This window comes from Artibeus jamaicensis, unplaced genomic scaffold, assembly GCF_021234435.1.
Source record: "Artibeus jamaicensis isolate MK-2021 breed Jamaican fruit bat unplaced genomic scaffold, CSHL_Jam_final contig_777, whole genome shotgun sequence".
NCBI lineage: Eukaryota > Metazoa > Chordata > Mammalia > Chiroptera > Phyllostomidae > Artibeus > Artibeus jamaicensis.
In genome coordinates this window covers 308,915-336,729 of record NW_026521966.1, presented here as the reverse complement: position 1 = coordinate 336,729, position 27,815 = coordinate 308,915, and the positions used below count along the sequence as shown (strand labels likewise).

Below are 27,815 nucleotides of genomic sequence, written 5' to 3'. Positions count from 1 at the left end.
TTTGGGGTGAAAACCCCCCCACAGCCAGGGCTGACCTCTCAGGCTTGAGCCCCAGAGGTCTATGCCCAGCCCGGTCCAGCCCCTGTGCTATGTCTGAGAGTATCTCAGGCCCTAGCTGCCGGGGGCAGGACCCACCCTGCGGGAGACTGTGTCCAGGCCTCAGAACAGGCCACCAGGCAAAGCTCACGTACCTCCCACACGGTTCCGCTCCAGAGAGCCAGCCTGGGGGAGGTGCCCATGAGAGCCGGGGAGGACACTGTCCGAGCGCTCCCAGCCAGGGTCGCTTCTTCTGAGGTCAGGGTTACTGTGGGAGAGCAGAGACAGGGTCAGGGAGACACAGTGCTCCCCTCCCCCGGGGGGGGGGGCTGAGCCATACTGCAGAGGGAGCCATCACCAGGGGAGGCAGGTGACAGAAGTGAGAGTGGGAGTGAGCCAGTGGGACAACTCCATTACCTACAGGTGTTGGGCGGGCCAGGAGGCTGAGCAGGGGGCCCTGGAGGCTTGGGGCTCCCCCGCTCTGCCCTCCTTTGCAGATAGATTTGCCAGGCGGAGTTGCTGCGAGGTCTGTGAATGGAGCACAGGGGTGCCGGGGTCGAGGGCAGGGAGGGGGCTGAGGTGACTGGGTTTGGGCTTGCCCACCCCTAAGCGGGTAACCTGGTAAACTCCCCTCTGCCCCCACCCCACTCCCTAGCCTGCCACCGGCCTTCACCCAGGTGTTACCTGGCACGAACAGCCTGGGCTGGCCGAGCCCCTCCGGCCCCACTGGTGTTAAGGGCAGTGGCGATAGATGAGGTCCTCTGAGGCACCTGAGGAGAGAAGAAACAGGAGTCAGGGTGCGTGGTGCTAGTGCTATGCTGGAAATCGTAAACAATTCGTTCAAACCGAAACAATTCGTTCAAACCGAAACAATTTCGTTCTGAAAGGTGCTCTCCTGGCTTTTATGAAATAAGCTAAGCTCAGGGAAACTTGTTAGTTTGCCCAGGGTCATAAAGTTAGGAATGGCAGAGCTGGGATTCCAAGCCAGGAAGTCTGCTCCTTGCACTTCCCAAACACCCTGTGCATCCTTCCACTCCTGCACTCACCCCTGGGGTCGCCACGAGCCCTTTGTGTGCCCCCAGACGGGTAACCTCTTCAGGACGGGGGTCATGGTGGGTGCCTTGCCTTTCTCCTTCCTTCCAACCCCAAACCCACCTCCACCACACTGCACCCCCACTCACCCTCCATTTCTTCTCTTACTATAGTTGGCCCTCAAACAACTTGGGTTTGAACCGCACAGGTCCACTTATACACGAATGTTTTTCAAGAAAATGTACAGTACCATAAATGTATTTTCTCTTCCTCACGATTCATTTAGTAACACTTTCTCCCTCTAGTTTACCTTACTATATAGCATGCAATACGTATAACATACAAGATGTGTGTTAACCAACTGTCTATGTTATTGGTAAAGCTTCTGGTCAACAGCGTGCTGTTAGTAATTAAGTTTTAGGGCAGTTAAAAGTTACACTTAGATATCCGACTGTGCAGGCGGTCAGCACCCCAAACCTCCACACTGTTCAAGGCTCAGCTGTATTTCCCTGCTCTTTCTGGGTCCCATAGGGCTGTCCTTACCTTGGGTGGGGCCTCATTATCTTGCCGGACCCAGGCTGGGGGGTTCGGGCTGGGGCTGGGGCCAGGCCCTTCCGAGGTGGGGTCTGAATTCTGGCGGATGACAGCTCCTCGGGGACTGGGTGTGGCAGTGGGTGTGGGGGCAGCAGAGTCGGGGTCGTGAGAAGCTGGGAAGGCAGCCAGGTTTCGGGTTGGCTGGTCCTGCAGGGACTGGGATCGGGGTACAGGTGCTGCATATGGCTTCAGCGGGACCCGGTGTGCCACCAGGCTCTGCAGGGAGAGACCAGGGAGGGTGGGCTGTCCACTCTGTGCACATCGCCACTTGTGAGCTGGGGCCTGGGCTGAGAGGAAGGAGCAAGTAAAGCCTCCAACTTCCAATTTTCCTTTGAATGAAAGGGGGTCCTAGAGCCTGAGAATAGGTAAGATGTAGAAAGAGACACACAGCAGCAAGCAGGTGATGCCTCTGCCCATGCATCGTGAGGTCTATGACCTCCGGCTAAGGAGGTGTGTTTGTGTGTGTACGTACCTAGGCCGAACAAGGTTCCCTATATCTGTGTGTTAAAGACAGGAATGGGAAGAGACTCACCTTATGTGGTCCCTCCTGGGGCTCCACCGGCCTCTGCATAGGAGGAGTTTGGGAAAGTGGTCCTGGGGGTCCAGGGGAGGCCTGGGGGATGGGGGGCTCAGGCCCTGTGCCACCTGGCTTGGTCTTGGCCAAGGGAGAGTTCTGCTGCTTGTTCATCCTTGTTCTCTCTTCTACCTGCGATACAAAGGGTGCCAAGCAAGCCAGTTTTTGTTTCTCTGCTCTCAAAATTTAGGTCCCTTCCTGCCCCACCACTCTAGCCCTCACACCTGTGTGGAACACTCCTTTCCCCTTCTAAGTGTCTGCCAGTGTGGAATGACTGCTTCTTACAGTACAACCTCAGGCAGTGGGACTGGGAGGATGGTGTCTCAGGTAGCAAAAGAGGCAGTGAGTACCTCTCGGGCCCAGGCTGGCTTGTCAGCAGGGTTAATGCCCCGACCATAATGGTACAGGGGCTTCCTATCCCCAGGAAGAACTTGCTGCTGCTGCTGCTGCTTCTGAAGCTGCTGCTGCTGCTGCTGCTGCTGCAGAGACTTGAGGTAGGCATGCTCCTGCTGCAGTTGCCTCTGCAGACGTTCCGACTGCCGCTGCTCCTCCAGCTGCTTCCGCTTGTATTCCTGGGCCCAAGGGTAGGAAGAGAGGGCTCAGCAAGGTGCAGCCCTGGAAGTTAGAGTCGGCATGCCCTTTCTTTTCTCCTGCCTAGAGAGATGTCTTCCCTTGATGCCTGGGTGAGTCCCCTCCCCTGAAGTGTTTCCATCCCATTCCGCAGAGAAGCTCTGAATATGCATCTTCCCAGAGGAAGCTGGGGGACCCCGTTACCAGCAGTAGGGCCTGTTCCTGGAGCAGCTGTTGCTGAAGGATCTCGAGCTGTCGCTGCTCCTCCTCTAGCCTGTGACGAATATATTCCTGGGGGGTGGGGGTGAGGTGGGGGGCAAAGGGCAGGGAAACAGGAAAAGGCGGCGGCAGCGAAGGAGTTGGAGGAGGAGGAAGGGATCAGTGGGGGGAGGATGAGAAGGATAGCAGGGAAGAGCAATAGAGAGGACGGGGATGGGATGAACCCCAAAGAGGGCAGGGAATGAGGAGGAAGTCAGGGTGGAAGGCCCATGAGAGAAGGTACAGGGGAGAGGGGTTGGGGGTGGGCCAAGAGATGGGGAATGAAGGCACAGAGACAGGAGGAGGGCAGGGAGCCAGGGTTGGGGGTTGAAGGGTGGGAGAAAACAGAGAGAAAGAGTGAAGCTAGAAAAGATAGGAGGAATCTAGGGTTAGGGAAAGAAGGAGGAAAGGGTACTGGGGAGCAGGGAGGCAGGCAGCAGGAGCGGGCAGGGCAGCCAGGGGAGGGAAGGGGTGTGTGCAGTGTGTGCTGGGGGCGCTGTACCTGCTCCCGCTCAGCTTGCCGCCTCTCCTCCTCCCGCCTCAGGGCCTGCATGTCCTCCAGCCGCCGTTGCTGCTCCTTCTCCTGCAGCTTCCGCTGCTCCCGTTCCCGCCGCTGTTGCTGTGAGTGAAGAGAGGTGTGGTTTTAAGAGCTTCTCTGTACACTCAGATGACCTTGGAAGGAGGGATCCCAGCCCACTCCTGGACATCTGGAAAGGGAAACCTTGCAGGATAGTTAGGGCAGGTCTCCTTCTCACTAGGGATGATGTGAGAGAATGGCTTCAACTTGTTTCTACAACCCTACCTACCCTACACAGGAGCCCATAGGGATTTCGCTTGGGAAAAATTACTTGTCCAGGGTAGCAGTAGACTTGGGACTAGAGAGACTAAGTAGCTGGCTGCTGCCCTCGGAGTGGGTGGAACCACAGTGGGATACCTCTGCTATCCATTCTCCCATCAAAAAACAGAGTCAACAACAAACCCTTCAATAAGATTCTTAGCCTCTCAATCTCTCTGTAAATCCAAATAGTGGACTGTAACCATAGCCTTTGGCCACAAGAGGGCAGCAGGTGCCCATGCAGAAGAGCAACCAAGAGGAGAGAGGCACTTGGCCAGCTCCTTGGCAAATATGGGTAGCTCAGGTTGCACTTTTCTTTCTGACCAAAGAGCCTGTAGCCCCCCACCCCTCCGGCCAAAAAAATAAAAAGGAAAAGATCTCTATTAAAATGAATTTCTCCCACCCACCTCCAATCAGTACAAATGACAAGATTGTACTTCTCAACAAATCTAAGCTGAAGCAAAAGTAAAAGGAAGTTCTTTAGAAGGACCTTTCATGTTCAGAAAGAGAAACAAAGGGAAAGTAACAGCAAAAAAAAAAAAAAAAGAGAGAGAGAGAGAGAGAGAAAGCCCTAAGAGGCCATTACGGTTGGGAGAACTTCACTGCCATTCTCTACAACGTGGACCTGGCAGGACTGCTTCAGGAAACACCCCGGGAGACACAATTTTCTGCCACTCAACTACCTGAAAACAGTATTTACTAAAAAAAAAAAAAAAAAATCTGCGGTGTTCTCCGGTAACAGGTTTTGTTGCAGATTATTTTCTGTTCAACAAAGATTGCGACCTGCTTTGAGGAGCAGTACGCAGATGCTGTAGATGTTCTATTACTTTTTTGTTAGGTTAGTTCTCTATGAACTTTGAAATCATGTAATTGTTTCAGCAAAAACTTCATCATTCAATGCGTATATATGTATATATAGACACATATGTATATGTGTCTATATATACACACACATATATTTTAATACTCACTTGAGGACATGTTTATTGATTTTAGAGAGAGGAAAGAAAAGACAGAGAGGGAGAAACAATGACTGGTTGTCTCCTGTACAAATACTCTGACTGGGAATCAAACCTGCAACCTTTTGCTGTATAGATGACGCTTCAACCAACTGAATCACCAGGCCAGGGCACTTAAGGCAGTTGCATTTTAAAAGCATTAAACAAATTTTTTCTCATCCTAAAATAAAGTTATGAATGTTTATGACCCATTCCAAAAAAATTTTTTTAATCCTTACCTGAGGACATTTTTTTTAAAAAAGATTTATTTATTTTTAAGGCAAGGGGAAGGAAGGGGGAAAGAGAGGATGGGAAACATCAATGAGGTGCCTTTCGATCCCAGCCAGGGACCTAAGCCCAAAAGCCAGGAGTGTGCCCTGACCGGGAATGGAAACAGGGACCTTTTGGTTTGTGGGATGACACCCAACCCACTAAGCCACGCCAGTCAGGACCACTTAAGGCATTTTAAAAATCAACCTATATCTTGCCTCTCCCACCCTGCAAAATAAATACATACATTTAAATACATATGTACACAGATACAAATGTTTTAAACTGGTACTGATGGTGTTAAAAAGAAAACTACAGCACACTGGCTGGTGTGGCTCAGTGGACTGAGTACTGGCCTGTGAACCAAAGGGTCGCTGGTTTGATTCCCAGTCAGGCCACATGCCTAGGTTGGGGCCAGGTGGCCGGTGGGGGGCGTGTGAGAGGGAGCCACACATTGACGTTTCTTTCCGTCTTTCTTCCTTCCTTCCACTCTCTAAAAATGCACAAGTAAAATCTTTGAAAAAAGGCCCTGGCTGTTGTAGCTCAGTGGATTAAGCACAGGTCTGCGAACCTGAGAATCGCAGTTCGATTCCCAGTCAGGGCACATGCCTGGGTTGCCGCCTGGTTCCCTGCAGGCTAGTTCCCAGTAGGGGATGCATGAAAGGCAACCATACATTGATGTTTCTCTCCTTCTCTCCTTCCTTTCTAAAGATAAATAAATAAAATCTTTTAAAAAAAATCTTTGAAAAAAAAACCTGCAAATATTTAAAAATAAGATTCTCTATTAAAATGAATTTCTCCTATGTCCCATTAGTCCAGCTGACAAGACTATACTTTCCAGTAACTGTAAGCCAAAAAAATTAAAAGTAAAAGGCTCTTCTTCTTTTTTTTTTTTTAAGATTTTATTTATTTTTAGAGGGGAAGGGGAGAAGGAGAGAAACGTCAATGTATGGTTGCCTTTCGTGCGTCCCCTGCTGGGAATTGGCTTGCAGGGAACCAGCCTGCAACCCAGGCATGTGCCCTGACTGGGAATCGAACCACGATCGTGTGGTTCGCAGGCCCACGCTCAATCCACTGAGCTACACCAGCCAGGGCTAGGCTCTTCTTTTTTAATGTTTATTCATTTTAGAGTGAAAGTGAGATAGAGGAACATCAACTGGTTTCTCCCCATATGCGCCCCGACCAGGAATTGAACCCACAACCTTTTTATGTAGGGTATGACACTCCAACCCACTAAGCCACCTGGCCAGGGATAAAAGAAGGGTCTTCAGAAGACTCTTTATGTTCAGACCAAACAACTGCTTGACAGAAGATGCCCAGAAGCCTGAAGTGTCTGTAGGCAGAGTCCTAAATCCCCCAATTTTAAGGTAAAGAGAGCCAGACAAACCTGGTGTAGAGGTATACATAAACAAGGACAGGGACAGTCCTGTCCATGGGGAACCAGTATGGCTTTTCAGAAATGGCTCTGTTCTAAAGGAACGTTGGATAGTACACCCTTCCACACAGGGCTGCCAAGCAGACAGTATACCTGGGGGCCCGCCTTCTAACAGAGGACACACTCTTTCTATACAAACAGAACAAAAGGGGTTAGGAAACCTTGGCTTGTTCCCTTTTCTCCCTGTTGCCCTAATGGAACCAGGGATGGGATCGGGGCAGGTCGCTCACCAGGCCTGGCCCAGGCCCTCCCCAGAAATCCTACCTCCTCAACACGTCGCCGCTCTTCCTTCTGCTCCTCAATGCGGCGCTGCCGCTGGTGCAGGAGGTGTTTGATGTGTGCCTCAGGATCTCGTTGCTGCTGCTGCTGCAGCTGCTGCTGCTGCTTTAAAGCCTCGGAGTTACTCTTATTCTCTTGCTGGAGCCGGAGAAATTCCCGGCGTAGTGTGGACTCACCAGGCACGTTCATGATGGAGCTGGGTCAGGGTGGCACAATGAAGGTTGGGGTCAGAACCCAGTCATTTCCCACTCTCGTGCCTGGGAAGCCACCTGAATGGGTGTTTTACCTGGACCAGAGAGTGCCTCTGGTCACTCCCAGGTGACTGGGAAAACTGCTCTCTCCCCTGCCCATCTTGGGCCCAGTCCTTCAGTGGTACCCTACCCTGCAGCCCTGAACACCCTCTCTCCAACACTTGCCCCTTTATTCCATCTCTTCTCAGCACTCAGAGATTGTGTTATGAGTCTCTAACCCACCATTCCCAGACTGATAGTCCCCAAGCCAAGAACCACTGAAATACCCTCAGATGGAAAGTGACCCCCAAACTCCATCTGCCAACAGCCCACCTTGGTTCTCCTTCCTCTCCATGGCTGTCATCTTCCTCTTCACTGCCGCTGTATTCATATTCTGTCTCCTCTGCAGGGGGAGATCACTGCTGTTTCTTCACTCAGTGCCCCAGACCCCACCCTGGGCTAGGGAGACCTTAGATGGGGATAACCAATAAGGTCTGTCTGGATGGCCACGCGCCTGGGCCCCTGCCCACCCCTGTGGAGCAATGGAATGATGGTGGGTCTCAGGTTCGGGCCTGGAGACATGGAGATTAGGCCCCATAATGGGCGGGATGTGGCTGAATGTGCGTGCACTCACAAATGAATGTGCTCAACGGGAAGCTTATGTAAGGATGTAAAAGGGCCACAGTCATGTGGAAGGCTGATTTGGATTGGTGCTAAGAGAAAGGCGCTCTGGAGTTGGACATCTGAGAAAGGAGCTCTCTTTGGGTAGGTAAAACTGGGATCTGGGAGCAGAGCCCGAATGGGAGCCAGGAGGAGCCAGGGCTGGTAAAGAACAGCAGAGGTTGAAGTGTGTCCTGAGATCTGCCACCACCCTCCTCCCCAACTGACCTTTCTCGCCTCGCTTTTTCCGAGACCGGTCGATGTGGTCCTTGAGCTGGATGCGGACCTGCCGCTCCGTGGGCTGGTCCCGGATGAAGGGAAACTTCAGCAGCTGCTCCGTTGGTGGGCGGCTCAGGTAAGTCTTGATGAGACACGTGTCAATGAAGTCGATGAACTTCTTAGACCTGGAAACAATGGCTCACACTAGAAGGGCCCCCTCGGAAGGGGGTGTCACAGGAGCAAAAGGGGAGACCATCAAAAAGCTATCTCGACATCCCTCCTGTCTTCTCTGTATCCCAACATCAGCGCCCTAGTGCTCCAGCTGCAGTACCAGTCCCGCCCAGCACCTCTCCTACAGTACAGACCCACGCCTGAAGCAGGGGGCTATCATGGGGGTGGCCTTGTCCAGAGACCTTCCTAGACCTACCACTTCTTGGACTTGAGCCTGGGTGGCGGATTCCGAGGGATGAGGAAGAGGGCTCGCATGGGATGCATGTCACAGAGAGCTGGGACACAGAAGAGACCCAGTCAGTCCCTTTGCCATGCTGGGAGAATAAAGGAGCCCGTCTCACCACAACCTCCCACGGCCTGCCTCTGCCCTGTGGCCGCCTACTGGGCTCTCCCTTCTCTCCCACACTCCGCACTTACGGGGGGCTCCCTCTGCCATCTCGATGGCTGTGATTCCTAGAGACCAAATGTCACTCTGCGGAGCGGAGAGAAGGCACAGGTGAATGTTCCTGACAACTATCTTCAACTGCTACCCCTGGTCCCTTCAGAACCACTTCCTGGCCCACACCCCCTCCTGAGGCCCCTCTCTGCTAACCTGCGTGTCCTCCAAGTCAGCCAATGCTCCATCCTTGCCCTCCCACAACACGTTCTCCACACAGCTGACCCCTCACGGTGCCCACATCATTAGACATTCACTTTGTTCCCCAAACTGCTTAAGCCCCCAATATTTTCAATCTGCCCATTGGCCCATCTCACTTCCTGCCCTTGGCTGCCTCCAGGCTTCGCACTGTCTGCTCCGTACCCTGTAGTCATAGGTGGCATCAGGGTTCTCATCACAGGCGATGACTTCTGGTGCCATCCAGTAAGGGGTCCCAATGAAAGTGTTTCGCCTGCCCACAGTGCGGTCCAACTGAGCACTCACCCCAAAATCCACTGAGGAGACAGGGAGGGAGGGCTCATAACAGTGTCACACATGCTCCCCTCATCCTGGACCCAGCAAGGCAGCAAAGGTCTTTGCTCTACTCAGACACTCCCCCGAACCTCTTACAGCCCATCAACATCCTGAAGGGCCTAACCTAGTCTTCCTGCACCTTGGGAAGACAACCAAGATGAAAGGACCACGGGACAACATCCCAGATCAAAATATCCCATCTCCCCAGAAGGACCTGCACAGGACACAGTGAGTAGGAAGGGGAAACTGTGATTTTCAGCAGAAGGCAGGGCACCCCTGGGGAGGAGATGAGAAAGCAAGCCTCCCAGCCTACAGGTTGCTGGACTTGAACCACCAGAGGGAAAAGGGGCCTCTCTGTGTCCTGGAGGTGAGTGGGCCCGTCTGCATGGAAGGAGTCAGCGCACCTAGCTTGACCTCGGCATTCTCTGTCAGCAGCACGTTCTGCCCCTTGATGTCTCGGTGAATCACCTTGTGGGCATGGAGATGGGCCAGACCCTGGGGCAGGACAGTAGGGGAAATTAGCCTTGGCACTGGAGGGGGTGGGAAAGAAGAGGACTCGGACTGACTGAAACAAGGAGGGGAAGTCCTCAGTCTGGGTGGGCTGGGCAACAGGAGCTGGCCCTCTCCACAGCGTGTTCCCAAGCACACGCTGAGCTTTTCTGGAGCGCTCCCTCAGCATGGTGGCTCCTGGGAGTTCCTGGCAGGTGTGGCTGCAAGTGGGGAAGTAGTGGAACTTGGAAACAGACGTATCTATCTCCTCCAATAGTTTGAGAGTCCCCAAAGTTAGGACTCTGTCTCCAGTCCCCAACCAGATTGGGCCATCTGCCCCTTAAAGAGGGTACCGTTCTATTTCTTCCTTAGTGCAGGGAGAGTCCATGCCAGGGAGAAGCTTGAATGGGACTGGCCCAGGAGCAGGAGGCAGGGGAGGGGCCCGGTGCTCACCCGCAGAATCTCCCTGCAGATGTAGGCAATACAGTCCTCCTTCAGGGCGTTCCCCTTTGTATTCTTTACCAGGTCGGTCACGGAACCGGCACCACAGAACTCCATTACCAGCTATGGTCCAGGGAGCACCGAAAGGGAAAGCAGAAGTCAGGTAAGCCCTCTTTCCCCTGCCAGCCCCCTGGAGGAGAACCAGAGGCCTTGGGGCCACAACTGGTATAAGCTGGAAAGGAGGAGCCCTGTGACCCCCTCACAAAGGCCAGGGAACTTCCTGAGACCAGGAGAAAAGGGGGAAGGGAACACAGCTGGAAAAGACAGGGAAGGTGGGTCTAGGGACGGTCTGTGTGCAGGGCAGGAACCCGAGGAGTCCCTGACACTGCAGACGTGATGAGGTGGGTATGTGCGTTTTCCTTGGGGAGGGGTCCGACGCTCTCATCGGATCCTCTTTGGGACCCACAACCCCGAAGTGGTTAAGAACTGCTGCTTTGGAGCACGGTCAGCAAACTATGGCCAATGAGCTAAGCATAGTTTTTACGTTTTTAAATGGCTGACAAAAAATAAAGAACCATATGACATGTAAATTGGAGTTTCCTAAATAAAGGCTTTGTGGGATACAGCAATGCCCATTCATTTACATATTGTCTATGGATGTTTTCATGGTACAATGGCTGAGCCGAGTAGTTGTGACAGACAGTAGGACCCACTAAAGCCCCAAGTATTTACTATCTGGCCCTTCGCAGAAAAAGTTTGCCAACCTCTCATTCTGAGGCAAGAAAGGGGCCAGAATCAGCAACGCTGCTGGTCTGCTAGAGACAAAAAACAGTGCATGGAATCCACCAGAGAGCTGCAGGAGGGAGCCTGGTGGCACTTTGGGAGAAACTCCCCAGAGGGAAGGCCCCGGCAGGGAGATGAGGAGAGCTCCCCAAGGCGGCTCTGGGGAAGAACATTGGAGACCCGGAGGCAGGTGCCAAAAGGGAAGTCCCCCTGGTGACCAGCACATCTGTCCAAACGTTTTCAAGGTATCTTTTCTAAGAGCCACACCCAACGCAGAAAAGGTAGGACGACACATCATTTGCATATGCAAGAAATAATTTACATATGCCCCACTTCTGAGCCTAGCACCATGGGAAGACAATGTCCAACAGGTCCAGAAGGGGGCGTGTGGGCACCTGGTCGCTAGCCCTCAAGCATCTCTCACTTGACTACACAGTTGGCAGGTAAACCTACCTGACACATCACTCAGTTTTCCTTGTGTGTATGAAATGTATTCATGTGTGCGCATGCGTATATCTATGTACCTTCAAAAAGATTTAAGTACATCAAAAGCAGGGACCATGATTTATGCTTATCTGTTCAGGGTACACAGAAGGTGCTCAATAAGTACTCGCTCATTTGGCAACTGCTGCCGGAGGAGCTGTGGAATGAGCTCCAACCCCTGGCATCACCCCCTCCCCAGCCTCGTCCCAGCCCTGGCCAGGTTCCTTGCTGCTCTGTCCTTGGGACTGGCTGAGTGAGCACTAGAGAAGACGAGGCTGAGGAGTCAGCTGGCCCCAGTGCCCAGGGAAGGCGGCTGAAGGAATGAGGAATGTTCTGAGCCAGGTGGGAATTCAAGGGAGGCCAACAGTGCTACAGTGAGGTCTGGTTAGGACAGTCATCCAGAAGGGCTTGTATACTGCCGGGAGGGGTCCAAGCCGTCTGTCGCCTACCACAGATATTTTGGTCTGTTCCTTTCCTAGGAGCTGTGCCAGTGCAGGAGAACTCACGAACTAACCTCCCTGTGGTCTCTTCCAGCTCTTGCTAGGATTACATTGCTTGCTACCTGTGAAGTGCCTGCTGGACACAGGGTAAGGTACTGGTTAGGGCAAAGGCAGGAGCAAACCCCAGAACCCCTGCTACCAGAATGCCCAGAGAACGAGAGGCTGCAAAGTGTTGGAGGCTCTGTGTGGGTCAGGAGGTCCCTCAATCCGTACACAGGAAAAGCTGTGGGAGTGAAGAGAAGGCTGGAAAGGAGACTCCGGGCACTGACACAGAGTTTTGAACAAGCAGCTTGGAGACAGACAGGGCAAGGGGGAGGAGGCAGAGGAACAGGCCAGAGGACACTTCTCACCCAGAGCTGGTCGTCATTTCCAGGGGGGCTCTTCTTGATGAAGGCCCCATAGTAGGTGGCAATGTTGCGGTGGTGAGAGTACTTTTTCAACATGTTGATCTCCTGTTTGATCTCTTCTTCTTCGTCCTAGGCAAGTGGGAGGTCGTGAGCTCCCTTCTCATGCTCCAACCCTCCCTCTGCCCCGAGCCGCTCCCTACCTCTGTGACATCCATGACCTTGATGGCAGCCAGCTGCCCAGTCTTGACATGCCGACCCTGTGGACAGAGACAGGCATAGAGGGATCTGGGTCCACGCTCAAGGAAGGCTTGATTCTGGAAGAAGCTACACCTTTGGCTGTTTTTTGTTTTAGAAAATGTCTCTCATGATGATTAGACACCGCAGTGTAGGGACTTAGTCACAGGAGTACCTGTGGGCTCCAGAAAAACTACCAAGAATGAATTTCCAAACTCTGTGCTTGATAAAGATGAAGGGTCTGCTCCCCTAAAACACTCAGGGCAGATGAGTGACAGACATTTTGTTCTGTTCCAGCCTTTCTGGCTTGGAATTCCTATAGTTTGAAAGTTAGACCAGGGAGAGGTACCTTCTCCGTCCTCAGACTGAGCTGGAGGGAGCCAGGGCAGGAGGGCCTGAGCCTCTCTCTCCACCTTCTGTGCCAGGCAAGCTGCCTCCTCAACCAGGCCCCTCTGGACAGGAGGCTGTGTCTAGGATGCCCACCAGCTCCTGCCAGGCTTCTTATGTTGTTGACAGGAAAGAACTAAGATAGAGCTGAGGTTTTAGGGAAGTCTGGGAAACACAGAAGGGCTGACTGACACATGTCCATGGACCCACTGCCAGGGCTAATGGGAAGGAACGTCTTCCGTAGTGCGGCCCTGCTGTCTCCGCTCCTCCCACTCCTGAAATTCCTAGCAGGAGCCGTCTGGGACTCGAACAGGAAAGTCCGGGCTTCCTGAGGAAGAACAAGGTAAGGGAAAGTAGCCCCTCATGAGAATGAACACGGGTACTGCCAGGCCATGGATTATTTTCATGCTTAGTAGTCATTCAAGACCCCAAGCCCAGAAAAGCAGTAGAATACAGTTATGATTTCCATGGCAACGACTAGGCAAGAGATGGGAAATGGGGGGAGGGGGTGCCTGTTTCCCAAAGCTTACATGGAAGAAGGGTAAAAGAAAGGCAGGTGGTCCCAGTGACCCAAAAAACAGGCCCCTGAGACACAGAGCTTTGTAAAAAGACCCAGCATCGCGCCTGGAGACAAAGAAGCCAGTGTGTGTTCTGGGGGCCTCCAGCTCTGGGGCAGCATCCACCTTGGACATCTCTCTGCTGTGGCCACCTCCCCGCATTCAAGTGTGACCAGTGATCAGGCCAATGAGAGGGCTGAGCTGGCCAGGCTAAAAGCTACAATCAGTGGCTCAGGAAATACCACTTCTGTGGGAGAAAGGCAGCCTCAGAAGCAGAAGGCCTGCTGCAGGCCAGCTGTGGCTCACGAAAGCCACTTCCCCTCTGCAGAAAGTCACTCATTAGATCCTGCCCACTCCAAGCCCTGGCCTTCTCTGTCATCTTGGGCCTGAACCCCCTATATGTCCCCTATGCCATTCCCTCTGCCTCCACCTGTCTCTTTCTCACACCCCATTCAACTCCAGACCTGCTCCTGCCATACCGGGACTAGTTACAAACGCAGGCAGAAGCCAGCAAAAACACCCCACTTCCAGCTGCTTCCTCCCCTCAGTGTATCAATTCTCCTCTCCTTTCTCTCCCCTTTCCCAGAGCCCTCAGCCTCTACAATCTACCATAACCCCTCCGAATTCCTGACCGGGAGTACACTTCTTCCACCCTCCTGAGAGGGCCCTGTGGAAGACAGTCATGCTTCCACACCATTAGAGTCTCACCTTGTACACCTGTCCGTAGGTTCCATTGCCAACCACCTCTACCAGCTCAAAGATTCCAGCAGGGTCCTGGGGGAGACAGGAGAGGGAGAGAAAGAGTAAGGTGTCAGAACTTCAGAAAGACATTACATAGCCTTGGGGGTGAGGGGAAAAGGTGTTCAGTCAGGAGAGGAGAGTGAAGACTAGTTTATCAGGAGGGGCCTGCAGGAGGGAACACTGAGGGCCAGCTCTACCCTTTTCCTGGATTGGTTCCGAGTTTGTGTTCTATGCGAAAAGTCCCAAAGAGATGAGAGAAAACAGAAGCCAGAACCCCCAGCTGGCTTTTCAAAGACGTGCTCCTGATTTCAAACTCAGTGACAAACTCGGAAAGCCTGTAACCTATCAGCAAAACAGGGTGGCTGAGTGGCCGGCCACCTTTGGGGTTGGTGTCAACTTTAAATGAGGCAACGCTCATAACATGCTTAAGACGTGCCTGGCACAGAGCACATCTGCAATAAAAGTTACTTACAGTTATTAACCTTTTAAAAGCAGGGATAAGGGAAGCCAGCAGGGAGCTGGAACTGGAGAGCCACCACCCTTTTGTCATTTTCCCCTTTCCAGTCCTCTCAACACTGAAGGCTTCAGAGCCAGTGTCTGTGGCCTTTGTGGGGGGTAGGAAGGACATTTAGGTGAGGAGGGAGGGCAGGTGACAGTGAGAGGGCCACTGGGAGGGGCAGATGAGAAGGAAGAACTTTCAGTTCCCGCTTTCCTGAGCCAGGCGGTGCCAGGAGGAGAGGGCCCCGGAGAGCTCAGACAAAGCCTCTAAAGAGGCTCACTGCCTGCTGGGCCAAGAGCAGGCAGCCTGGCTGAGCAGCACAGCTGCCTGGAGCCACCCACAGCCTCCTGGCAGGACTTCTTTTCTGAGCTAGAGGATGGCTGGAAAGTGGGGCTGCAAGCTGAGAGCCAGCCTGGCTTCTGCGCTCCTGCAGGCTGGGCAGACCCTCCCGCCGCCACCTGCAGGGTGAGAGGGCAGGCAAAAGCGAGGCTGCCACTTAAACAAACTCTCCAGGCAGTGCATGGGCCTCTGTGCTCATAACCCTAAAAATACACAATCTAAAACTCCTTTCTCCCTGACTTTGGAAACCAATACAGGATTTCTAAAAAAAAAACAACAAAACAAGCCCTGAATGGTGTGGCTCTGTGAACTGAGTACCAGCCTGCAAACCAAAAGGTTGCCAGTTCAACACCTGGTCGGGGCACATGCCTGGGATGCGGGCGTGTGAGAGGCAACTGATACATGTATCTCTGGCACTTTGCTTTCTATCCCCCTTTCTCCCTCCTTCCCTTCTCTCTAGAAGTAATAAAATCTTTAAAAAACAAAAAACAAAACAAACTCAAACAAATCAAAAGAATCTGTCCTGGCTGGTGTAGCTCAGTGGATTGAGCGCGGGCCTGTGAACCAAAGGATCACAGTTCGATTCCCAGTCAGGGCACATGCCTGGATTGCAGGCCAGTTCCCAGCAGGGGACGCATGAGAAGCAACCATACATCGATATTTCTCTCCATCCCTCTCCTTTTCTTCCCCTCTAAAAATAAATAAATAAAATATATATATTTTTAAAAAGAATCCAGCCCTGGCTGGTGTAGCTCAGTGGATTGAGCACAGGCCTGCGAACCAGAGGATCGCGGTTCGATTCCCAGTCAGGGCACATGCCTGGGTTGCAGGCCAGTTCCCTGAAGGCCAATTCCCAGCAGGGGACACCCAAAAAAAGGCAACCGTACATTGATGTTTCTCTCCCTCTCTCCTTCCCCTCTAAAGATAACTAAATAAATTTTTTTTTAAATTACTGATTTAAAAAAGAATCCTTCACCCTGCATCCAGGAACATGAAGCAAGAACATGGAACATAACTTGGGCAAGCTGGAGACCAGGGAGAGACCAGCCTGAGGCCCTTCTTAGAACATCCTCACTGTACAGTGTCTCTGTCCATTTTCTCAGAGATGGGAACTGGAGGATTAGAAATGTACTTCCCCTAACAGAGCACATACTGCCATGCACTGCAATTGTGTTCTTACTTGTCTGTAAATTCCCAAAAGAAAGGGAGGGCCTCCTTGTTTCCCAGCGTCCAGCACCCACCTAACGCAGAGCCCAGCCCAGAGTGGCCTGAAGGAACATCCCAAACCTGCCCCAGGGACGACCTGGAAGTAGAAGAGGACTCCTTCTATGTGGTCTGAAGGGGTCTGGGCAGACCAGACCAAGAATTTTGTGATTCTATGTTCAATTATTTAGCTCCAGCTGAAGTTACTTTAAAAACAAACAAACAAACAAACAAACAAACAAACAAACAAACAACTTTGAACGGGTCGAAGAAAACAACAAGCCCCATGGGAAAGGAGATATTGTCACTGCAGTGCGGGGCCAATGAAAGGTGTGTCTGAACCTGAGAGATGCAAGGCACCTGGAAGAAAGTCTTCTGACTTTCTGCTAATCTAGACTTAGAGAAAGGGAACCCAGTTCCCTAAAAATCTCTCGTAGGAAGGGCTTGTCCATTTGGGGGACTCTTAACTCTGACTGCTGGCAAGTCCTTTTCTGTGTCTGATTTAGTTCTTTCTAGGTGGATGGAGACAAGAAAAAAGAACATGGTCATGACCTTCTAGATGCTCTTAACCTAAAATCCGATGGGCCTGTTAAGAGTCACAGTGATATACCATCATTACTTCAAATCAGCACAAAAAGATTTAATTTTATAATCTTAGCTCCAACTCTGTCTCCTCCCTGTATGTTTGGGAGGCACTGAGGAATGAAAGGACTGGGTTCAGATACTGATTTGAGAGTTTCAAGCCAGTTTTCTGACCCACAAGCAAGGATAACCACACTAGCTTAAAAGGGTTATTCTGAGAATTAGGCTGAGACCATGAATGTGACTGAGCAGTCACGGACCTACCATCCTCCACAGAACACCCTCTACAGGGGCAATCGGTCCCCCTCACCCTTCTCAAGAGCAACCCCAGTTTCTGCACCAAAAGCCCCACCTCTGTGCCATTCCTCTACACACCCGCTCCTTCCTTCTCCAAATCACAGTCGCCCTACCCTTTCTCCCTTCAAATGTCCCTGTTTGTCCCTTCTCCTCAATTCCCAAAGCTGCCACCCAGGCCAATCCCTTCTCTTCTCCGTCCTGGAGCTCCTGCCTCACCACTCTGCCTTCTGCTGCCGCTGCCAGATTTCACCCTCCTCACATGGTGCTCTCCCAGTTTCACTCTTCTGCCTGGAGCCAGTGTGGCTCCCCGCTGCTTAAAAGTCCAAACTCCTGAACCTGATCAGTAAAGGCGCCGGTCACCAGCCTACCAATAAATATTTTCTGAGTGTCTGCATCTACCCTGCACTGGGCTAGGCCCTAATCAGGGAAAATCTCTGAGGCAACTTTCTCTTCTTTCATTCATCCACTAAATATTTATTGAGCACTAACTGAGTGATGATTCCTCAATCAGGCACAACGAGGAGCTCAGTGTTTGTTATGTGAGAAACATGGAAGGTCCTTCGCGGACCTCCTACCTTTGCTGGTGCCCTGTCTGTACACACGGCGGTGCGCTGTTACATGCCACAGGAGCAACAAAAGCACTCAAGGCATTAGAAATGACTTGATGTAGTGGAAAGAGGACCGGAGACTGACTTTCTAGGGTGAACTTAGCATTAGCTGTGTGTCCCTAAGCAGGTATTTAATCTGGGACCTCACCTTCCTCACACAAACTAAGGGAGTTAAACTGGGTAAAAAAAATCTGCTTCATGATTTCAGAGGCCAGAACTAAATTCAGGTTGGAAATCTCAGGCAGACTCCCCAGAGGAACTGGTGTCTCGGCTGGGCTTTGGAGGCTAAGGTTTCAGTTGGTGACAGGGATTTAAGAGTGGGGAAGGCCATGACATGCTAAGTGACAGCAATTTGGGTTTGGATCTTGAATTTGAGATATTAAGAGACACGTAGAAGTAAATGTCTATCAGCCCTGGTTGGTGTAGCTCAGTTGGTTGGGTGTCGTCCCACAAAGTGAAAGGTAGCAAATTTGATTCCCAGTCAGGGCACATTCCCCGGGCTGGGGCCTGGTACCCAGTTGGGGGCATGTGAGAGGCAACTGGCTGGTGTTTCTCTCACACACTGATGTTTCTCTCTCTTTCTCCCATCCTTCCTTCTCTCTAAGAAAAATAAAAGAGCCAAGGCCAGCCTCTGAGGAACAGCCACATGCTGCACACTGAACAGCAGAACAGCCACAAGAGGAGGAGCCAATCCAAGAGGACAGAAAAACAGCACTGGCCTGAAAGCCCAGGAAACCACTAGGAACCTCTGTGGGAACTGCAATTTTGAGAGCAGAAGGAAGAGACAGGGTAATGAGGAAGTGATGGCTATGTGTGCAGCACCCTCGCTGGAGAAGGCTAACCTGGAGAGGAAAGGGGGAAATCAGCTGGTGGCTAGAGGAGGAAGAAGGGCCAGACAAAAGGGTTTATAACATAGGGAAGATCTCTCATACTCGTGGAAGGGAAGAAGCCAGAAAAGAGAGGAGACTGATGATGCTTGGTGAATTGATTTTTTAACGATACGTGTGTGTATGCATGTACATGCACATTCCACAGCATGTAAGCTGTATCTCCCACTGGTTTACATAGTGATAAAATACGACAGTGTCTATTTCTTGTATACACACACCCAGTGATTTAGAATGCCCAGAAATGCATAACAGTTTAAATATGATTTATGTACTGATCCTGCCTCAAATGTGGGCCCTTCAAAGAGCACTGTCTGCACCTGGTCACTCTCTTTGATGATGATCTAGAAGAGGTGCCTGCACAGGAAATGCCCTGCTCCTGGGAAGCCACGAAACAGCCCTAGCTGGCCCCCTGCAGGTGGACACAGCTCTGAAATGATGCGGCTGTAGGCCTTCGCCAGCTCCTCTTGGTGCTCAAACTCCTTGCTCTCAGCAGCCGGCTTCTTGTCCAGCCTGCAGCTGGGAGGCGGGAAGGGATAAGGACAAGGGTATGAATAACTAAGGAGAGGAGACAGAGCGGAGGACAGGAAAAGAGAGAAGAGATATTGCTCTGTTGAGGTAAGGAGGAAGGAAGATGAGGGAACTCCATAAATTTCTACTGACTCTGACTTTAATAATTATGTCAGAGGGAAAATCATCTGCTAAGTAGAGTTGGGGGCCTGAATGAGGCAGAAAAACTTGGGAACATGCTACACAGGGTTCTTTAGGATAGTGTTTCTCAAACTTCATGGTATGTAAAAATCATCTGGGAATCAGACTCTCAGAACTCACCTCCAGAGATTCTAATTTATCACTACAGTTTGGGGTGAGGAGCAGGAATCTGTGTATTTAACATATCCCCTGGGTGATTCTAATGAAGAAGGCTCTGGACCCATTTGAGAAACACTACTCTAGGGAGTTAATACTAACAGGTGAGTGGAAGAGGGTACAGGAATATCCAGAGATCTGAGTGAAGTCAGGCGGACTAAGCAGTAGGAGGATCAGCATCACTGTGGAGGATCGACCATTCTACTCTCTACAGCACCTCTAGCCTCACCCCCATTTTCTCTATGTTCAAGGATGCAAGCATGCCTAAAAATGACCTCTCTCCTGTCAACCAACCCAAATCACAAGGATTTTTTTCTTTCTAGGATGTCTTCCGTAGCTACTCTAGCCCACTACAAGCTACCCCTCCCATGAAATTCGACCTCAATTTCACATATTAATTTCATCTCCACTGTGAGTTTGAGTTTCTCAAGAATAGGACCAAATGGATATAGTTTTAAAAAATAAACCAAGAACAAGACAACGTTGTTAACTCTTGACACTTCTATTCAATATTATACAGAGAAATTAGGCAAGAAAAAAAGGCATCTGGATTGAAAAGGAAGAAGTAAAACTATCTCTACATGCAGATGACATAATCTTATATGTAGAAAATTCTAAGAAATCCACTAAAAACCTATTCTAATCAAAGAGTTCAGCAGGTTACAGGATACAAGTGCATTTCAATGTACTACAGTGAAAAATCCAAAAATGAAATTAAGAAAACAATTCCATTTACAAACACATCAAAAAGAATAAATTTAACCAAAAAAAGTATTAGATTGGAAACTGAAAAACATCATTGAAACAAAGTAAAGACCTAAGTAAACACAGCAATATCCCATGTATATGGATCAGAACACTTAATTTTGTTAAGATCTACATATTCAATGCACTTTTATCAAAATCTCAGCTGGCTTTTTTGTAGAAATTGACAAGCCTATCTTAAAAATCATAGAGAAATGCAAGGGATCCAGAAGAGACAATTAATCTTGAAAAAGAACAACAAAAGACTCACACTTCCCAATTTCAAAACTTACTAGAGTTATAGTAATCAAGACTGGCAATAATGATGACATATCAGATGAATGGACCAGAATTGATAATTCAAAAATAAACGACTAAATTTGTGGTCAATTAACTTTTTAAAAGATTTTATTTATTTATTTTTAGAGAAAAGGAGAGAGAAAGAGCAGGAGAGAAACATCAATGTGTGGCTGCCACACGGCCCCAACCAGGGACCTGGCCTGCAACCCAGGTATATGCCCCAACCGGGAATCAAACCGGCGACCCCCTGGTTCACAAGCTGGTGGCTCAATCCACTAAGCCATACCAGCCAGGGTTGTGGTCAATTAATTTTTGACAAAAGTGCTACTAAGACCATCCAATCATCTTTTCAACAAATGGTGCTGGGAAAACTGAATATCCACATGCAAAAGAATGAACTTGGACCCCTATCTCATATCATATACAAAAAAATAACTCAAAATGGATCACAGACCTGAAAATGTAAGAGCTTAAACTATAAGTCTTAAAGAAAACACAAGAATAAATCTTCATAGCCTTGGACTGGGTAATGGTTTCTTATACATGACACCAAAAACAGAAGCAACAAAAGAAAAAAGAAGATGAACTGGACTCAATTCATCTTCTCAGAATTGGTTCTTTTATAAAGAACACCATCAAGAAAATAAAAAAACAACCAACAGAATGAGAGAAAACATTTGCAAATTGTATATTAGATAAAGGACATGTATCTAGATAAGGGACTTACGTCTGATAAAAGACTCATATTTGGACAGGAAAAAGATTCTTCAATAATAAAAAATAACAACGATAAAAAGATGATCACCCAATTAAAAAATGGGCAGAGAATCTGAATAGGCATTTCTTCAAAGAAAATATACAGTGGCCAATAAGCACATGAAAAGATATCCAACAAACATCATTAGTTACTAGAGAAATGCAAAACAAAACCACAACACACTACTTTATACCCACTAAAATAGTTCTTATCAAAAGGATGGTCGTGGATGGTGTAGCTCAGTGGATTAAGCACGGGCCTGTGAAGCAAAGGGTCGCTGGTTCGATTCCCAGCCAGGGCACATGCCTGGGTTGCAAGCCAAGTCCCAAAAAGGGAACATGTGAGAGGCAACCACACATTGATGTTTCTCTCCCACTCTTTCTCCTTCCCTTCCCCTCTCTCTAAAAATAAATAAATAAATAAAATATTTTTTTAAAAAAAGGATGGACAATAACAAGCATTGGTAAGGATGTAAAGAACCTGGAACCATCACACATTGTTGGTGGGAATATAAAGTGATAAAGCCACTTTGGAGGACAGCTTGGCAGTCTTCAAAATGTAAGGGTTACATATGACCCAGCAATTTTGGTCCTAAGTAGGTACCCAAGAGAACTGAAAACAGTGTATGTCCACAGGAAACTACAGACATGAGGTGTCCACAGTGGCATTAATGAAACAGAGACAACCTAGATGATGAATGAATAAATGTGATATATTCATACAATGGAATATTTGGCAATAAAAAAGCATGAAGTAATGATACACACTACAACATAAATGAACCTTGAAAACATAATATTAAATTGAAGCCAGTCAAAAAAAAAAGCCCCATATTGTATGACTCCACTATGCATAATGCCCATAATAGGCAAATCCACAGAGACAGAAAATAGATTAGTGGCTTCTGGGACTAAACGGAGGTGGGAATAGGTAGTTACTGCTCATGGATACTGGGTTTTACTTGGGGTTGATGAAAATGTGCTGATATTAGTGGTGATGGCACATTTATAAACACACAAAAATTACTTCGAAATACTTTATAATTAAAAAAATTTTTGACATTACTGAGTGACACTGGTTAATAAAACTACATAGGTTCCACATGTACAATTTTATAACACATCACCTGTAAATTATCTTGTATATTCACCACCCCAAGTCAAGTCTTCTTCCATCACCATTTATCCTCCTTTACCATCCTCTACCTTCCCTCAGACCCCCTTTTCTTCTGGCAATCACCAAACTGCTGTCTGTGTCTGTGAGTTTTTTGTTTGTTTAATCCCTTCAGCTTTTTCACCCAGCACCACAATCCCTCTCCCCTCTAACAGCTGTCACTGTTCTCTGTATCTATGACTCTGCTTCTATTTTGGTTTTTTTTTGTTCATTAGATTCCACATATAAGTGAAATCATGTGGTACTTGTCTTTCTTTGACTGGCTTATTACACTTAGCAGAATACTCTCCCGGTGATCCATGCTGTCGCTTTTAAAAGGTAAGATTTCCTTGTGTGTGCCTGGTATTTTTACAGTAAAATGTTATTCTATAGTGTAAACATATCTCAGCCTTTAAAAAAAAATCCTCACTGGAGAATATGCTCACTGATTTGAGAGAGACATCGATGCAAGAGAAACATCAATCAGCTGACACTCTTACATGCCCTAACTGGAGACTGAACCTGCAACCCCAGCACGTGCCCTGACCAGGGATTGAAACTGCAATGGGTTTGACGCTCTAACCAACAGAGTTACCCCACCAGGGCCACAGCTTTTTTTTATCTACTCATCTTCTGATAGGCACTTGGACTGCTTCCAAATTTTGACTATTGTAAATAATGCTGCCATGAACACAGGGACGCATATATTCTTTCAAATCAGTGTTTTGGGTTTCTTCGGGTATATTCCCAGAAGTGGAATTCCTGGGTCATAAGGAGGTTCCACTTTTAATTTTTTGAGGAAACTCCATATTACTTCCCACCGTGGGTGAACTAGTCTGCATTCACAGGAAGAGTGCATGAGTGTTCCCTTTTCTCCACATCCTCGCCAACACTTATTGTTTGTTGATATACTGATGATAGCCATTCTGACAAGTGTGAGATGATAGATAACTCATTGTGGTTTTAATTTCCATTTCTCTGATGATTAGTGGCACTCAGCATCTTTATATATATATATACTATCTGTATGTCCTCTTTGGAGAAGTGTCTATTCAGGCTGTTTGCCCATTTTTTTAGTTGGATCCTTTGTTTTTTGTGTGTGTAGAGTTGTATAAATTCTTTATAAACTTTGAATATGAACCTCTTATCAGACGTATCATTGGCAAATACGTATTTGCCAATGATACATCTGGGTTGTCTTTTCATTTTGTTGATGGTTTCCTTTCCTGTGCAAAAACCTTTTAGTTCGATGTAGTCCCATTTGTTTATTTTTTTCCCTTGCCAGAGAGATATAGCAGAAAAAATATTGCAATGAGAAATGTCCCAGATTTTACTGCATATGCTTTTGCCTATAATTTTTGGCTATAATTTCATTTCTTTGCATGTATCTGTCCAATTTTCCCAACACCATTTATTGACTAGGCCATCTTTACCCCAATGTTTGTTCTTCCTCCTTTGTCAAATATTAATGGACATAAAGATGTGGATTTATTTCTAAGCTCTCTATTCTGTTCCACTGATATCTACATGTCTGTTTTTATGCCAGTACCATGCTGTTTTGATTACTATGAACTTGTAGTATAGTTTGATACCAGGTAGCATGATTCCACCAACTTTTTTGTTCTTTCTCAAGACTGCTGTGGGTATTCAGGGTCTTCTGCAGTACCATATAAAATTTTGGAGTATTTCTTCTAGTTCTGTGAAATAGGTATCTTGATAGGAATTGCAGTAAGTCTATAGATTCCTTTGGATAATATGGGCATTTTATTATTTTCAAAAGATTTTATTTGTTCACTTTCAGAGAGAGCAGAAAGGAGGGAGAAAGAGAGGGAGAGAAACATCAATGTGTGTTTGCATTTCATGTGCCCCCAACTGGGGACCTGGCCCACAACACAGACATGTGCCCTAACTGGGAATTGGACCAGCAACCCTTCCATTTGCAGGCCAGCACTCAATTCACTGAGCCACACCAGCCAGAGCAGATAGTATGGACATTTTAATGATGTTAATTCTTCCTCTTCATGAACATGGCATATGGTTCTACTTATTTGTATCTTCTTCTTTCTTCAGTGTCTTATAATTTCCCAAGTACATCCTTGGTTAAATTTATTCCAAGGTTTTTAAAAATGTAATTGTAAGTGGACTTGTTTTCTCAGCTTCCACTTCTGATAATTCATTACTGGTGCATAAAATGCAACTCATCTATTTCTTCTTCTTGTCTGATTGCTGTGGCTAGGACTTGTAGTACTATGTTGAATAAGAGTGGTGAAAGCAGACATCCCTGTCTTTCCATGACCTTAAGGGAAACACATTTAGTTTTTCCCCATTGAGTATGATGTTGGCTGTGGGTTTGCCATACATGTCCTTTATTATGTTGAGGTATGTTCCCTCTATTCCAACTTGGCTGGATTTTTATCATAAATATGTGCTGGACTTTATCAAACACTTTTTCTGCATCCATTAATATAATCATGTGGTTTTTACCCTTCATTTTGTTTATGCGGTATATCACGTTTATTGATTTGAGGATATTGTATCAACTTTGCATTGCTGGAATAAAGCCCACTTGGTCATGGTGTATGATCTTTTTAATGTATTGCTGGATCCTGTTTGTTAATATTTTGATGAGGATTTTAGTATTTATGTTCATCAGGAACATTAGCCTGTAATTTTCTTTCTTTGTAGTGTCCTTCTCTGGTTTTAAAATTAGGACAATGCTGGTCTCATAAAATGAGCTTGGGAGTTTTCCCTCATCTTGAATCTTTTGCAATAGTTTGAGAAGGATAAGTTTTAGTATACTTCTTTGAACTTTCACTTGTAAAATTCACCTGTGAAGCCATCCAGTCCAGGACTTTTGTTCATTGGAAGTTTTTTGGTTACTGCTTCAATTTCATTAATTTTATAACCTGTTTATTCAGATTTTCTGATTCTTCCTGATTCATTTTTGGAAGATTACATGTTTCTAAGAATTTATCCATTTCATCCAGATTGTCCAATCTGTTGGCATATAGTTGCTCGTAATATTTTCTTACAATCCCTTGTATTTCTGTGAAGTCAGTTGTAACTTCTCTTTCATTTGGTTTTATTCATTTAGAGCCTCTCTTTTTTCTTTATGAGTCTGGTTAAAGGTTTGTCAATCTTGTTTACCTTTTCAAAGAACCAGCTCTTGGTTTCACTGCTCTTTTGTATTTTTTAAACTCTATTTCATTTATTTCTGTTCTCATCCTTATTATTTCCTGTCTTCTACTCACTTTAGGCTTTCTTTGTTATTCTTTTTCTAACTTTAAGTGTAAAGTTAGATTTTTTATTTGAGATATTGTTTCTTGAGGTAGGCCTGTAATGCTATGAATTTCTCTTAGGACTATTTTTACTGTGTCCCATAGATTTTGAGTTGTGTTCTCATTTTCATTTGTTTCAAGGTATCTTTTTTTTTTAGGAGGCCAGGGAGAGAGGAATGGAAGAAGATGGAGAGAAAGGCAGGAAAAGGGAGAAAGAGAGAGAGAGAGAGAGAAACACTGATTTGTTGTTCCACTTATTTATGCACTCATTGGTTGATTCTTGTATGTGCCCTGACCAAGGACCAAATCCACCACCTTGGCATACTGGGATGATGCTCTAACCAACCAAGCTACCTGGCCAGGGCTGTTTCATGGTATTTTGTGATTTCTCCCCTAATCTAATTATTAACCCATTCATTGTTGGGTAACATGCAATTTAGCTCCCAAGTCTGTATTTTTCAGGTTTTTTTTCTTATAATTGAGCTCTAGTTTCATATCATTATGGTCAGAGGAGATGCTTAATATGATTTCAATCTTCTTAAATTTACTGAGACTTGTTTTGTATCCTAATATGTGGTCCAGCCTAGAAAATGTTTGTGTGTACTTGAAAGAATGTATATTCTGCTACTTTGGGGTGAAATGCTGTGAAGATATCAATTAAATCTATCTGATTTAGTTTATCATTTAAGGCTACTGTTCCCTTGTTGATTTTCTATCTGAAAGACCTATCCATTGATATTGATGGAGTGTTAAAACTCCCAACTATGGCCCTGGCTGGTGTGACTCAGTGGATTGAGCACTAGCCTGCAAATCAAAGGGTTACCAGTTTAATTCCCAGTCAGGGGGACACAAGAGGCAACCACACATCAATGTTTCCCTCCCTTCTCCTCTCTAAAAATAAGTAAAATGCTAAAAAAAAAAAAACCAAACCCTATGTATTACTGTCAATTTCCCCCTTTATGTCTATCAAGATTTGCTTTAATATTGTATATTTAGGTTCTCCTATGCTGGGTGTATAAATGTTTACAAGGATTATATCCTCTTATTGAATTGCTCCCTTTATCATTATGTAGTATCCTTCTTTGCCTCTTACTATAGCCTTTGTTTTAAAGTCTATTTTGTCAGATCTAAGTATTGCTATTCAAGCTTTTTCTTCTTTTCTATGTGCATAAAATATATTTTGACATCCCTTTAAGTCTATGTGTATCTTTTGCTCTTAGGTGGGTGTCTTGTAGACAGCATATGATAGGACTTATTTTCTATCAATTAAGCTACCCCTGTGTCTTTTCATTGGAGAAATTAAGTCATTTACATTTAAAATGACTACTGAGCTCTGACTGGTGTGGCTCAGTGGATTGAGTACCAGCCTGGGAATCAAAGGGTCACCAATTCAATTCCCAATCAGAGCACATGCCTGGGTTGCAGGCCAGGTCCCCAGTAGGGGGTGCACGAGAGGCAACCACACATTGATGTTTCTCTCCCTCTCTTCCTCCCTCCCTTCCTCTCTAAAAATAGAATCTTTAAAAAATATAAGATAACTTGAAAAATAACTAAATAAAATTAATTTTAAAATAAATAAATTTTAAAAAGGAAAAAAATAAGATAATTACTGATAGGTACATCAGTACCTATTAGTATTGACATTATATCTTATTTTTCCTCCTCCTCTCCCCTGCTTCTTCCTTTTAAAGAAAATCCTTTAACATTTTTTGTACTACTGGTTTGGTGGTAGCACACTCCTTTAACTATTCCTTTACTAAGCAGCTCTTTATCTCTCCTACAATTTTAAAATGAAAGCCTTGCTAGTTAAAGTAGTCTTGGTTGTAGGTCCTTGCTCTTCACTACTTTGAGTATGTCACGCCAATCCCATCTAGCCTGAAATGTCTTTACTGAGAAACCAGCTGACAGTCTTATGGGAGCTCCCTCATAGGTACCTGTCTTCCTCTTGCTGCTTTCAAGATTCTCTCTCTGTCTTTAGTCTTTGCTATTTTAATCATGATAGGCCTCTTTGTTTGGGACTCTGTGCTTCCTGGACTTGTATAACTTTTTCCTTCATCAGGTTAGAGAACTTTTCAGTCACTAATTTTTTCAAGTAGGTTCTTTTGCTTCACAGGCCTGTGCTCAATCCACTGAGCTACACCAGCCAGGGCTTCAAATAGGTTCTTGATCC

General features: G+C 47.2%; 1 protein-coding gene across 11 annotated transcripts in view; it reads right to left on the bottom strand.

The window, feature by feature from the left end:
• Positions 1-27,815, bottom strand: part of MINK1 (misshapen like kinase 1) — a 68,799-nt gene that overhangs the window by 5,273 nt on the left and 35,711 nt on the right. For 3 of the 11 annotated variants that reach the window (XM_053672608.1, XM_053672607.1, XM_053672609.1), the window contains exons 2-20: positions 14,100-14,165; positions 12,414-12,470; positions 12,217-12,342; positions 10,113-10,223; positions 9,575-9,665; positions 9,021-9,151; positions 8,639-8,693; positions 8,418-8,496; positions 8,000-8,175; positions 7,445-7,514; positions 6,867-7,077; positions 3,567-3,683; positions 3,011-3,097; positions 2,587-2,808; positions 2,195-2,368; positions 1,612-1,878; positions 721-806; positions 454-564; positions 192-304 (exon numbers count right to left, since the gene is read on the bottom strand). In XM_053672608.1, the coding sequence (XP_053528583.1) occupies positions 192-304; positions 454-564; positions 721-806; positions 1,612-1,878; positions 2,195-2,368; positions 2,587-2,808; positions 3,011-3,097; positions 3,567-3,683; positions 6,867-7,077; positions 7,445-7,514; positions 8,000-8,175; positions 8,418-8,496; positions 8,639-8,693; positions 9,021-9,151; positions 9,575-9,665; positions 10,113-10,223; positions 12,217-12,342; positions 12,414-12,470; positions 14,100-14,165 (2,350 nt within the window). The remainder of the gene's footprint in view (positions 1-191; positions 305-453; positions 565-720; positions 807-1,611; positions 1,879-2,194; positions 2,369-2,586; positions 2,809-3,010; positions 3,098-3,566; positions 3,684-6,866; positions 7,078-7,444; positions 7,515-7,999; positions 8,176-8,417; positions 8,497-8,638; positions 8,694-9,020; positions 9,152-9,574; positions 9,666-10,112; positions 10,224-12,216; positions 12,343-12,413; positions 12,471-14,099; positions 14,166-27,815) is intronic. The other 8 variants (XM_053672612.1, XM_053672611.1, XM_053672613.1 and 5 more) reach the window with 5 other exon arrangements.